The sequence below is a fragment of the Diabrotica undecimpunctata genome, chromosome 5 (genome assembly GCF_040954645.1).
Source record: "Diabrotica undecimpunctata isolate CICGRU chromosome 5, icDiaUnde3, whole genome shotgun sequence".
In the NCBI taxonomy this organism is placed as follows: Eukaryota; Metazoa; Arthropoda; class Insecta; order Coleoptera; family Chrysomelidae; genus Diabrotica; species Diabrotica undecimpunctata.
The window spans coordinates 57,267,228-57,282,435 of record NC_092807.1 but is presented as its reverse complement, the minus strand read 5'-3'; the positions used below and the strand labels follow the sequence as shown (position 1 = coordinate 57,282,435).

The 15,208-nt window shown below is 31.3% G+C and overlaps 1 protein-coding gene across 1 annotated transcript in view; it reads right to left on the bottom strand.

Moving 5' to 3' along the window:
• LOC140441324 (uncharacterized) overlaps positions 1-14,238 on the bottom strand; it is a 160,369-nt gene extending 146,131 nt beyond the window's left edge. The window contains exon 1 of the mRNA XM_072531976.1: positions 14,119-14,238. Within this exon, the coding sequence (XP_072388077.1) occupies positions 14,119-14,131 (13 nt within the window). The 5' untranslated portion in view covers positions 14,132-14,238. The remainder of the gene's footprint in view (positions 1-14,118) is intronic.
• Between the last annotated feature and the right edge of the window lie 970 nt (positions 14,239-15,208).

Below are 15,208 nucleotides of genomic sequence, written 5' to 3'. Positions count from 1 at the left end.
GCTTTTCCGTTTTTAACCTCTTTTAAGGTTTCCGTCAATTCAGATAATGTTATTATAGGGATTTCCTGTCTTTCGTCTCTGTTGTCTATTAATTCCCTTATCTTTTCCCATCTGTACTCTACTCTATCCTCTTTCAGCAGTTTCGTATAATATTCTTCCCATCCATTTAACTTTATGAGAGAAATGTTGTCTTCATTTTTCTCATTTTTCCTAAACTGCTTTAATGTTTTCCAAGCTTGTGCCACTTTTGTTCCATCCATAAATCTGTCCAGTTCATCACACTTAGCCTCCCAGTTTATATTTTTTGCCTTATCCACGTCTTTTTTAACTTCTCTATTCCATTTAGCGTATATTTCTCTGTCTTGAGGATCTTTGGATTGAAGCCATATGTGATATGCTTGTTTTTTCTTGAGAACTTTCTAGTTCCGTTGACAACCATTCAGGTTTTCCTTTGTTCCGATTTCCAACTTTTCCCAGTATATAGTAAATACATATATATATATATATATATATATATATATATATATATATATATATATAAATTATTGGAAATTATTGCTTTAGAGAGTTCAGATGATTAAAAGCCAAAGTAAATATTAATTATAGTAACAAATGTCAAAAGTTACAGAACAAAATTCATACAAATATCACAAGTTAAAGATGAAAAATTTTCACTGAATTTACAGTACACTTTTTTTATTATTTTCATCATAACTGAATATACCAAAGCCTCTTTAAGTCGCTATTGTGTTGATTATAACTTCAAAGAGTCGAGGTAAATTTTCCGCCAATTTCAGAGGAATTCGCAATTCCTTTCCAAAATAGCGCGTATTGTACAAACCATACAGCTCTACTATAGGAATACTACAATGAAAACAAAACTACAGTAAGTAGTTTATGCAGACTCGTCTCGTAATTGTAAATCTACCGACCATAGATTAAATACGTTATGTCAACCCTAATTATTGTTTTATCGAAAAAAGGCAAGTGTGAGAGAGTATAGTATGCGATAAGATTGGTTTTCCTGAGACAATATGTATGTATATATATATATATATATATATACATATATATATATATATATATACATATATATATATATATATATATATATATATATATATATACATATATATATATTGTAAATTGTATGGTACAATTGTCAAATTACTTAATGGCGTAAGAAATAGCATTGTTCTTGATTCTCTTTTTAGGTTTGTATATTTGTTAAGTTATGTTAGTTATGTTATTATTGTTAATAATTTATATTGTAGAATTTTAACGATAATAAACTCTTTTAGACGAATTCAAACTGCTATCTCTTCACATGAATAAGGGTATGATATTACACTTATAAATCATGAACTTAAGCTGATAAAAAAAATATAGTGATAGCTATAAATTTCCAAGCCGTTATTTGGACAAAACGATATTTAAGAATGAATTTTACATCAATGAGAATTTGCATGGCTATAGAAGCAAACAGTAGTGATAGTAAGAAAAATGTATATAAATTTAAGTGGCTGCAGACAACAGTGTCCCGTTTTTATTATGAAATCCCCTTTGAAAAACAACTTCAAATTGATCATTCTGAACTATTTCATCTGAAAAAAGTGAAGAATATGTTAGCATCTATGAAAACAAGAGGATCCTTTAGAACATGTACTATAGCATTAGAAGACAATTTGAAGGAGATTTATTTTGATTCAGATGGTGATGTGGTTTATTAAAGTGAGTACTTACAACAGACCTTATTACCAGTGTATGAGATGATAGAAACAACTGAACAATTTCCATCATTTGCTGAGTTGTTCCAGAAATTTAATGACCCAAATTTACCTAAAGTTGAAAAGAAAAATTTAAATAAAATAAAAGATGATTTTGTACTTCGAAATTTTGATGGAAATAATGTTCCAATGAATTCATGGCTCAAGACCTTCGAATCAGAATGTTTGCGATGTGAGGTGGTTGCTGATGAAGACAAGATTTTGATTCTACGTTTGTTTCTTGATGGAATAGCAAAAGAATGGTTTGAATCAAAAATAATAACATTAGTCTTAGATAACAGTTTTGAGGTATGGAAAATTAATTTTTTAGATAGTTTTTGTGAAACAGGTTGGCATAATCGTAGGCAAGCTTATTCTTTTAGGTATATAGGGGGTAGTATTGTTGATTATGCGTTTCGTAAAGAAAATTTATTGCTAAATATAAAGAATGATTTTCCATTGATACACTAATTGATTTAATTGTAACAAATTTGCCAATTTATATACAAGATAATATTAATAGAGCTGACGTTACAACAATGGAAAAATTGGTAGGTGAATTACGAAAATTGGAAAGTTTAGTTATAAAAAAGAAGAATAAATTGGAGACAAAACCAAATTTTTATCAAAAAACTACTATAATACCAGAAGAACAGAAAACTACTTGTCAACATTGTGATAAAAAAGGATTCCCTGGGAGGTTTCATTCAGAGGCAATATGCCGTTTAAAGCAAAAAAGATACAAAGGTAACAAACGAAAACAAATCAAATGATATTAAATATATTAATAATATTGCTATACAGGAGACATTAAATGAAACAGTAACTTAACAAAAAACTAGATTTGCTGCCATTGATCAAATTAAAAGTATTCCTAAATAATAAAGAATTATGTGGAGTTTATGACCCAGGCTCAAATGTTACTCTTCTGAATTCGAAGGTGGCAAGAAAGTTAGGATTAGATATTCAAGAAGATAAGGAATATATTTAAAACGATAAATGACAGAACAAATTTTACAGGAAAACTAATTGCAAAACTGAAAATTAATAAATTTGAGAAAAATATTAATCTTTTTGTAATTAATGATGAATATTTTGAGTACGATATTCTACTCGGATTAGATTCCATTTTAAATTTTCAAATGAAACAAGATTTTGATTTAGAAATTTATCAAAGATTATACAAAAAAATTGAAGAAAAAATCGAAAAATTTAATTATAATATTAATATTACAGAATACTCCATAAACTTTAATGAGGGAATTCCCACAGAACTTTTTGAAGCAAAATTAGAACATTTATTGCCATATCAGAAAAATAAAATGGAAATATGTATTACTAAATAAATATGACAATATTTTTGCAAAACATAAATTTGAGATTGGGCAGATTCAAAATAATGAAGCTCAAATTAAACTTTTAGAACATAAATTTGTTGCAAAAAGGCCCTAAAGATGCTCGATAGAAGACCAAAAAGAGATAGAATTTCAAATAGGACAGTTATTAAAAGCAAATTTAATAGAAGAATCATCTTCACCTTTTGCAGCACCTGTTACATTGGTTTTTAAAAAAGATGAAGGATCTAAAACAAGATTGTGCATTGACTTTCGTGAGTTAAACAAATTAATTATTCCTGAACCCCAACCTTTTCCTTTAATTGACGAGATTTTAAAAAAAATAAGGAATGCTAGGTTCTTTACTACTTTAGATATAAATTCTGATTTTTGGTGTATTCCAGTTCGGATAAAAGATAAATACAAGACAGCCTTCGTTACCCAAAGTGGTCATTGGTAATGGAAATGCTTACCTTTTGGGCTTAAAACATCTCCCACAATATTTCAAAGAATTTTAAGTAATATTATCAGGAAGCATAATTTAAATTTATTTTGTATAAACTACATAGATGACATTTTAATATTCTCATTATCATTTGAAGAACACTTAGACCATATTATAGATAAGCAATTATTGAAGAGGGATTAAGCTCAAACTTCTAAAATGTAATTTTGCAAGAGAAGAGGTTAAATATTTGGGACACATTGTGGGAAACAATTCAGTTCGTCCGTTACATGATAATTTAATATCGATCAGAGATTTTCCAGCACCAGACACGAGAAAAAAAGTACGACAGTTTTTGGGAAAAGTAAATTTTTACCACAAATATATAAAATATTCAGCTAGGTTATTAGAGCCACTACATAATTTACTTAGAAAAGATATCAAATTCCACTGGTCTTTAAGCTGCCAAACAGCTTTTGATAGGGCAAAGAATATCCTCTGTTCTGAACCTATACTAGCCTTTACTAGCTCATAACCCAAATGCTCCTACAACTATATATATAGATGCTAGTGTTCTAGGAATTGGTTCGGTTCTGAAACAAAAACAAAGAGATGGAGAAATGAAACCCGTAGCATACTTTTCAAAAAAATTGAACAAATATCAAAAAAATAAAAAGGCTATTTTTTTTAGAATGCCTGGCAATTAAAGAAGCAATAAAATTTTGGCAATACTGGCTAATGGGAAGAAAATTTCTCGTTATTACTGATCATAAACCCCTTGAGGGAAGAGAACTTCGTACAAGACCAGATGAAGAATTAGGAGATATGATACATTTGCTTTCACAATTTGACTTCGACATTAAATATGAACCTGGAAAAGAAAATGTAGAAGCAGACTGCCTTTCTAGAAACCCAGTTTTGGAAAATATGAAAAATGCAGAAACATTCATAAGAACAGTAAACCTAGTCACATTAACTGAGATAAAACAAGACCAAAATAATAATCGACAAGTTATAGATACAATGAGAGGAACAATTTTTAACCAAGATATATTTTATAAATTAAGGAAGAATGAAAAAAAAATAATTTTATCCAAAGATTTTGGAAAAAAATTAATAACAAAAGTTCACAAATTTTATGGTCATATTTGTGCTGGTAAAGTAACAAACAAAATTAGAAATTTTTACTACATTAAGAATATAGATTCACTAGCAAAGGATATCTGTCAAAAATGCGAGATCTGCTGTAAAAATAAAACAAGAATCGGTCCAAAATATGGTCTTTTGTGACAATTGGATCCAGCAAAAGAACCTTTTCAGATAATGTCCTTAGATACAATAAGAGGATTTGGTGGCAATCGTTCGACAAAAAAATACCTCCACTTACTTGTAGATCACTTCACCAGATATGCGTTTGTAGTTACTTCTAAAAATCAGACCACAGATGATTTCATAAAATTAATCGCCAAAATTTAAGATAAACAACCCATAAAAACGTTATTAACAGATCAGTATCCAGGAATTAATTCCAAAATATTTAGAAATCATATGAAACATTTAAATATTCAATTAATTTTTACAGCAGTAGACTGCCCATTCTCGAATGGATTAAATGAAAGACTTAATCAGACATTAGTTAACAGAATAAGATGCAAACAAAATGAAACTAGAATTCGAGCATGGACAAAAATAGCTGAAGAATGTATAGAGGAATACAATAAAACAGATCATTCTGTAACCGGATATAGCCCAGAATATTTGCTTTTTGGAAAAGCAGATCCGATTGTTCCCGAGGAACTGTGTGAGACAACAAATGTATCAAAAGATAAAGAAATAGCCTTTAAAAATTCGGTACGACATCATAAATATAATAAAAAACTGTATGACAAAAATAGAAAATCCTATGAATTCAAAGAGGGAGATTGGGCATATGTAGAAAATAAATCAAAACTAAATAGAAAAAAACTTGACGAAGTAAGAGTAGGTCCATTTCAAATAAAAAAACAAATTTCAAATACATTATATGAAATAGATATTGGATACAAAAAGAATGATATGAATTATTCCCATATTTCAAAATTGATGCCTTGTGATAAACCATATACTTAGATTGTTTATCATACCTTTTTGGAAGGGGGATGTAAAAGTAAACCTATATTTATTTTAGGTGAAACAGCAGGCTTTGTAATCGTCAAAAATTAGGTAAAAGATTATAGACAAATTAAAGATTACACGCCAGATTGGTAAATGTTTACCTACATTTGTTCCTTGTTTAATTTTCATTCAGATTTACATCGTTCTTTTTGAGTAAGGATGAGAGTTTATCTCAACGTTACCCTACATTTGAATCAGTGGCAAGAGAAAGCGGACATATCACAAAAATTAAGTTAGCGGTAAATAAGAAAAAACTTCATCTATTAACAACTATCCAGTATTTAACACAATTTTAATTACCACTGTATAGAGTAATCCATCACTGATAAATATTGATACAAAATTTAATAAAGAAAGCTAGCTATCAGAGGGCAGAAAATAAATATTTATTTATTGAACATATCCGGTTTTTAGACAACATTATTATTTAAGGATTATTTATTATGATATAAACAATACAACACAAAATACCAAGATAAAAAGGAATAAATTAAAGTTCTTCAGATTCATCTTTACCTTCTGCAGTTGGCCATGTAAATAAGGAATCATAAAATATCTTGCATCCAGGAATGTTGCTATCCAAGTAGTGTGAAAATTTTAATAGATGTTCTAGTTTCTTTTTCTTAATCGGAAATCTGACTTGAGGATAGTCCAAGTTAACAGGTAGTGACTCTTCTTTGGTGCTTGTAGAAACATCAAATGTATGGTGAACAATTCCATCAATGAATTCATGAGAAACAATTTGATCTTTTGCCTGAGAGATACAAGAAAAGTGCATGAACTTGCTGATAGAAAAAATAACTTTTTGTTCTTTGGGAACATGCCTACCTAGTGAGAGGCCGTATAATCTTTGATAATACTATTATCATTGTCGATAAAAATCATCTCGAGTGAAACTTCTTTTAGTACTAGCAGTTATAATATACATACTCTTTGGATGTGTAAATCCTATCAGTCTTTTTTATTATTCTCTTTGCTACAGCAAAGTTACGGTTACAAGGCATAAGTGACCATGAATAGGGTAGTACTGATTCACCGTTTCAAATCTTCTGGGGTCTGTTAAGGCTCTTGCGAACTTAAAACTGTGTGGTTTTTGTTTTGACCTCCAGCTCCATCAGAGAAAAGGTGAAAGTGTTTCACTTCTTCAGATAGGGCTCTTTTTGCCTAATCCTTCGTGATATACCTAGAAGTAGCTTTTACCGGTTTTAAGATCGTGTATGTTAAACACACTGTAAGTTGAATTAGGTAAAATGTATCTTAGATAGGTGTTACTGGTAGAAATAGATTTTACATATAGTCAATGCGTATTCGTTCTACCGATAGATCCACTTTACGTACATGCACCATCTTTTCAGATATTGCTACCCTCTTAGCATCATCGTTCAAATATTGGGATTTTATTTTTAAATCTAGTTCTTCACATTTGCTGCAGGTGTTAATCTGAGGACTGCCGAAGTGTAACTGATAGAAGTCGGTGAAGACAGCTATATAAAATCAATATTTACTTGGGACATCTGTAAAGTTTTCCAAAAATAACGAATGCAATATTTTTATATTTAGTTTTTCGTTTAAATATTTTAATTCGCGTCCAGTGTAGTGTGCTAGTTTGACAGGAAATGACTCAATATGGGCTTTTATACTTAAAAATGCAGATTTACAAACAGAATAAACTCCTGTACTTGTTGGCACTCTGTAGGAAAATAAGTGTTCGTGTGGTTCTCTCCTGTTATTTTTAGTGTTTTATTTAGGACGCCGTCTAGCAACTGTCAATATTTCAATAAGGGACTGAAAATAAGCGTCTTGAGCATTGATATTTTCTAATTTATAAAATTTTATAAAAATCTCTTCTCTACATTCACGAAGAATCGCAAGAAAGCTTTTTTTCTTACATCTACATTGTAATAAGTCTAGTAAGAATTAAATATTTAACAAAAGTTAAGGTTATAACATACCTGCATAGTTCTTCAATTGTTTTGCGTGGAATAGTACGACCTTTATAATCAATATACTGTTATCCTTTTTTTATCTGTCTTACTTTTTTATTGATAACAGCCTACCCACACTCTGGATTTCACCTTTTTTCATTTGTAATTTGAGATAAGGGCCTGCGTAGCGCAAGCGGTAGGATGCTTGACTCGCAAGCCGGTGGTCCGGGGTTCGAATCCCACCACCGGCAAGAACATCTAGACATTTTAAAAATGTCTATAGGCCCCAGGTCGACTCAGCCTGAATAAAAATGAGTACCTTGGGTAAAACCAGGGGTAATAATAGACGGTTGAAGCGTAGCACTGGCCATGTTACCTTCCTTGTATACCGTAGGCCCTAGATATAGCAGACTACCCTGCTATACTCCCAAAGCCGCGACAGCGGTATAAAACGGGAGACTATTATAATTTGAGATTATCATCTTGTAAACCTTCCACAGTGACGAATGACAAATGTATATTGGGACGAATAGATATGCGTTGTAGCTTTTGTAGAAAAAGTGTACATGTCCAGGACTTATCCGGCTTTTCCACAATACCATAATTTCTAATACACATAAAAGCATTATTAGTATGAGCATATGTCCAGTTTCTATACAAAATAGCGAGTCTTCATACTGCTAATGGATTTCTGTCAAAATGTCAAAAACTCCTATTTTTGGACATATCCGCTTTTTATTTTCACCGATTCATTTGTAACATCTTCATGAGTTGGATAGCCTGTTAATTATGGTGTCTCAAGTACTCAATGTATTCAGATGCGAAAACGAACAGTGAGGATTACGGATCCATGTAGCTTAGATAACAAACTACGGATTACAGATAACAAACTAGGGCGGTTCTCGGCCTAACACCCTGTTACCCTTAGAGATCTATTGTATTTTTTTTAAAGCATCTCATCCAGAACTATCCTCTTAATGAGCTTCCACAGCCTTAATAGGGTTCCTTTTATCATATTTCATCTGCTTTTGGTTTTGTCTCTCCGAGTTCAAAATTTCAAATTCCCAGTTTCAAATTAAAAATTATTTTGTTATAAAATTTATTTGTAAATGTTATTTATAAATATTTAGTTTATCTATCATTTCTTAACCTTTTCTAATACTAATAATAAGAGGAAAGTAAAATTTTGTAAAATAGATATTATTGTTTTAAATTATTTAAACAAATTATTTGGTTAAATAAACAATTCACAAATTAAGCAAATGAATTTTTATAATCTATGCAAAAAGGTATCACACATAAAAAAAGGCATCAATTTTCATTAATTGGACCGGAGATATTTAGACTTTTACGAATTTAAATGCATTAATATTGTTCTGAAGCTATTTTCTTGCGGTATTTTAAATTAATTACTATTTAAATGGGAATAAGCCACAATTAAAGGTTAAAATACGTTTATTGACGTTTCAATTTCCACTTCGGAAATCGTTCTCAAAATACAAACATTGTTCATTGTACCTATCAGCGAGTATCAGCGAGTGTCACGAAAAAGTCTTTTTATTTGATAATTTCTCTGATCTATCAATGAAAATGAAGTTGTTGTAGTTTAACACATAATGAGACAATGAAAAATTAAGAGATACGTGAATAAATAAGTATTGACAGTACTCATAGTATTAAAAATCAAATATACTGATTGTTTGGGATAAGCTAGGCGATGGAGATACATCAATACCTCCGACAATCCTTCTGATCTTTTAACAAGTATTAATCCAAAACCAAAAAGGAAAGAAAAAAGTTGACCCGGTTGAAATGGACTACCTGAGAAGAGCTTGCCGTATATCAAGAGTAGAACGTATACCTAATTCTGAAATTAGAAGAGAAACAGATAGAGTACATACAACTTCTGAAAGAATAGAAACTAGACAGTTAATATGGTATGGACACTTACAGAGAATGGACGACAACAGATGGCCAAAAAGAGCTATGGAATATAATCCAAGTAATAGAAGGAAACGAGGAAGACCAGCCAAGTCTTCTGGAGAGATAGATAAAGATAGCGATCGAAATGCGGGAAGCGGCAGAAGCTGTAGGATCCCCGCTTATATATATATATATATATATATATATATATATATATATATATATATATATATATATATATATATATATATATATATATATATTAATCCAAAACCACTTCTCACTTATGAGTCATAGTTTTTTACTCTTATGAGTCAAATATGAGACATTTACGTAGTACTTCTTAACCTCTTACTGTACAAAAATATATTTAATCGATGAATAACTTAATACGTGTTTGTCCAACGTCAACACTTTTATGACGAATATAAACTATTAAAACATTTTAAATCTATAAAAAAAGACATAACAAATACAGATGAAGACATCACAATCAGGATCAGACAAGATGAAATAGAACAAGTTCAGGATTATATATCTGGGTCAAACTATTAAACTTAATAAAGAAAACCAAACAGCAGAGATAAAAAGACGAATTAGACAAGCATGGGCGGCATTTGGCAAACTAAGCTACATTCTTAAAAACAAAAGATATTCACAGCATCTTAAGACCAAAGTATACAATCAATGCGTACTCCCTGTTCTCACTTATGGTTCCCAAACGTGGACATTTACAAAAGCAAACATGGACAAAATCATAAAAACCTAAAGAGCAATGGAAAGACAAATTTTGCATATAAGACTAATGGATAAAAAGAAAAACGAGTGGATAAGAGGAAAAACAAAAGTGAGGGATGTTAGACAAGAAGTTGCAAAATTGAAATGGAGATTTGCCAGAAATAATATAAGACAGAAATAAGACCGATGGAACAAAATCCTTATAAGTTGGAGACCGTGGGAATATAAACGAAGCAGAGGAAGGCCCCAAATGAGATGGGCAGATGATATCAACAAGCACGTGGGCTCTAAGTGGATGACTATATCGACAGACAGAGAAGAATGAAAAAGGATAAGGGGAGGCCTGTGTCCAAAGATGGACCAAAGAAGACTAATTAGATAGATTAGATAGAAACAAAGACAGTAAATTGTTGGGCTTACATCTGTCTTTGATAATTCTATTAAGACCGTATGAAATGGAGGTCGTCTAACCACCTCAAATTATTACAATACGAACATGTCAAACTTATACACGCAGGAGCGCAGAGCGCTTTGGCATCTCTCTCTCAGAGAGAGAGAGAGAGAGAGAGAGAGAGAGAGAGAGAGAGAGCATTTTTCCTTTGATTTGAATCTAAGGCAATTTATTTGGAAATTGTAACCGACTTAACTACCGATTGTTTCATAGCAGCCTTACGTCATTTTACGTCTAGACGAGGTAAGTATACAAAATTATATTCTGAAAATGAAAGCACATTTGTTGATGCAAATAACGAGATAAAAAAACTTTCCAACTTGTAACGCCATTGATACGATCGGAACGTTAGTATTGGTCAAAGAAGATGGTCTAACACCTTTGAAATGAAACTTGGATGCATAATAAGGACTCATCCTGGTAAGGACGGCGTTATGCGTTCAGTGACCGTAAAGAGTGCATCCAGCACCATCAAAAACCTGTGGGAAAGTACGTGTTACCATCCCAAAGCGAATCTTCGTTAACATTGATTGTTATGAACACTGATATGTTTTTGTACACACTTATGATAAATGAAAGAATGGAAACAAAAAGTATTTTTAAGTGTGCAAAAGTTTTTTAATTCCCAGCTGAGCGCTTTCATCTTGCCCATGATTTTATTGCCCATGTTACTAGTTGTAACAATCCTTTTATGTACATATTTTTTAAAGATTAATTAATAGTTGCAAAGATAATCCTAGAATAAATTTAACTTGTATTCTGTGATTTAAAATTATCATTATATTATACCTAGTATGTTTATCACAAATTTAGTAACATCATTTTTAATCGTATCGGATAAAAAGAATATTACTATGATAAAAATATCTGTAATAAATAATTTTCATTTATATCTTGCTTGGTTTATGAATCATCGGAATCCAGGGAATCCATTGAGTCTTCTGACTCGTTGTCGCCGACCCGCACTATTACTGATTAAATAACATTTTCATTTATCCCATTAGCTTCTACATTTTTTCTTCTTTTTTCAATATATAGGCAATATAATTCTTCCAATTTGTAGGATTATTCAATATACTCGTTTGTCATATGCGCTGAATAACGCCAATTTGAAATGTTACGTTCTTTTGGGCCACACATAATTTTATTTGAACCCACATTAATTTAATTAGATTAAATTCACAATGGTAAGGTGAAATTCTCAAAAGAGTAATGCCATGAAGTCTAGCCATTGGATCAAAACAGCATATTGACGATATCTAGATGATGCTCCTTGGTTATTGTCATTAGTTCTACTTTGATCGTATCATCTGTTAATGAAATACATTTTTAAAAATAGATTATTTATTAGTCATCGTTAAAATGCGTTCAACAAGGTTGCTGTAATAAGTTGTATAATTCAACAGTATGACACTGTTACAATCTACACGCTGAAATATTCTCGAATCACTTCTCGAAGCATATGGAGTTCATGTTTTTATCGCTTCCAATATGACCAATAATTAGATGCTGAACCTTTCTAGACGATGCTTGCAATCCTGTCGATAAACCTTGCACAAATGCTTGTCGTGTGTTTTTTACTGTTGGATCTTTGGTGACTGTATGTTCGGCGTTAACTCAACTCTCGTCGAGGATTTAAATTTTTCGTTTTGTCGCACGATATTCCCGAATCAAGGAATGAACAGATTGCTGCGATTTAATCGGTACCTCGTCGACACGATTTATCTCGCAATATAAGCGACAGCGTTTTTTCATATCATAAACACATTGCTGCGATAAGTCGCTGTGACTTATCGCAGCAATGTGTTTTGCAAATTTTGTCTCATTGATCACATTGAACCGATGACTACAGCATAGTCTAGAATGGATTCTTCAGAATCGGGGGAGGACTTGATCTTGCTGGTTTCAGCCTGACGTTTTCTAGAAAATTGATTTATCAAGCCTGAATATGATAAAAACAATTAATCTGTTGAGTTTTTTCTGTTTTTTTTTCTGCTTTCAAATAACTAGTAATAGAGTCAACAGAAGTTGTTGGTTTCGTATATTGTACATTTCTCACTTTTCGTTTTTTTTGGTTCTGGTTCTACAATAGGCGTGGTGACATTAGCACAAGTAGCAAACTTTTTATTTTTTGTAGGTAACGGTACTTCAGATAGATCACTCCCTTCATTATCTGAAACATCTACACCATAATGTTTCTCAGTTACAGACTTTATTTAAGTCGCAACATCCGGCACATTTAAGGAGGATTTCGTAAAGAGCAAAGAAAGGTTGAAACATTTTCATACTTTTAGCCCATTGCCATGTTTTATTTTGTACAGCTTGCCTAGTTCTTGTTTTGATTACTCTTAAGTATTACACATAAGAATTACGTAAACTTCTCCACCTTATCTTTAGTTCCTCACTTAAAAAATATACTGTTTTAGATTTTTAGCAACAGTTGATCGCTTCAATACAATAGGGCACAGTTATCGTGTTGGATTTTTAACAGTTGCTACAATTATAAATTAAGTATGTGAAGCTATACGTAAAATATTACAGCCTATTTATCTTCCTGAAGCGACAACAGAAATATGACAAAAATCAGCTGAAGATTTTCTAAAAATGTGGCAATTTCCACACTACATCGGTAGTTTGCACGACAAACGTAAAATGCCCTGGACAAATCAGGTCAAACTATTTTTGTTATTTGAAAAAAATCTTAACGGTGCTGATGGCTATTGCTGATGTCAATTACAAATTTATATAAATTAATGTAGGAGGTTACGAGAAAAATAGCGACTAAGGCTTATTTAAAAATTTAAACATGTGCGAAAGATTTAAGGCAGGTTTAATGACTGTTCCTGAAGATAAAAATCTTCTTGGGCAAGTAGAACCTTGTCCACACGTTTTGATTGGAGATGAGGCCTTTGCTTTGAAACCTTTTTTAATATGACCTTTTCCCTACAAACAATCTAGAAAGGACAGATGAAAAGAAAATTATAATACTCGTTTATGCCGAGCTAGACGTAAGGTCGAAAATGTGTTTGGCATTTTAGCTCAAAAATGGCGAGTATTTTTAGTCCTATTGAGACAAAAGTTGAAACAACAATTTCAATTGTTGAAACTTGTTGCATTTTGCATAATTTTTTACGCACTAAAATAAACCAACAAGGACTGGAGGTTTCAGAAACTGAAGAAAACTTGGACAGGACTTTTTTTCATATAGAAAGAGACCCAAGGCAACCACTTAGCATTTTCAACTAGAGTAACATTTGTTAACTATTTTAATACTTGAAATGTAAATAAAAATTCTAAATATTAATAATTAAAGTGAATGTATAAAAATAATTATTTAAAAAAAATAATTAAAGTGAATAAAAAAATTAATTAAAATACTTACAGGATTTTTTCATCTCCTGGCCAATTTCATCCCACACTTTATTCTTCTTTCTGATATTTTTAAACTGTAATCCTCGTGTAACAAATTATAAAGCATTAGATATTTTTTACCAATTCTATTAATTTCTCTGTTGGAACCTAAACTCGCAACGATAACGAGAGAAACCGCTGCCGGCTACGTTATCAAAATATAGCGCCGAACTAACGTTGTCTCTGCGAGATATCGTCGCATCAATGGGTTGGTTCTCGTTAATCGCCGTGGTTGTTCGTCTCTCAAAAATTTCGCATGGCGATGTTGTCGTCGAAGCACCGATTAATCGCAGCAATCTGTTTTTACCTTTAAGCGTAATTAAAAGTAATTATGTCGCTATGATAATATTTACTGTCTATATATCGAAAGTTAAGATCTTGTAATGCTTTTCGTAATAATTCACAGCTCATTTTAGGTATATTATCGATTTCGCCTATTTTACTTAATACAGATTTGAGAATTAGAGCCATATTATCAAAAAAAAAAAAATGAATGAACAGTTCTTCGAAGGATATATCTTTGGACTTTATCTAACTTAACAGGTTTTCGTCCGCGCTGATTTGTAGATGGAGGTTTAAAATATTTGTTAGTTTTTTTACGCACAATACGCTTAACTATTGCAAGTGATACTCCTGTTAGAAAAGGACATCGACCTACAGCTTTTGTTGAAAGTAAGTTTTCTTAGTCAGACTCATCATATATTTCCAGATAATTTGTTTTCTCTACTGTGAGACGGTTCTTTGACGTGGATGTAGTGAATTTATTTATATCCTTTTTTAGTTTACGAAAAACTGATGAAATGTACAGCAAATTGTCATACTTTAAACTAATATTTTGTCTTACTTCACAAGAACAAACTAATTAACAAAATAAGTATGAAATTATTAAGACAAATCAATTCAATACAAATTGAACATCCGATACTAAACAGCAACAACGACGATAAGCACTGACTGAAAAAAGTGTTCGCATGTTCTAAATAACTTTTTGCCAATTGATCATTTACCAATGTAATTCCCGCTAAGATACCTTTTAAAGATGCCTAATTAAAAGCCTTTTT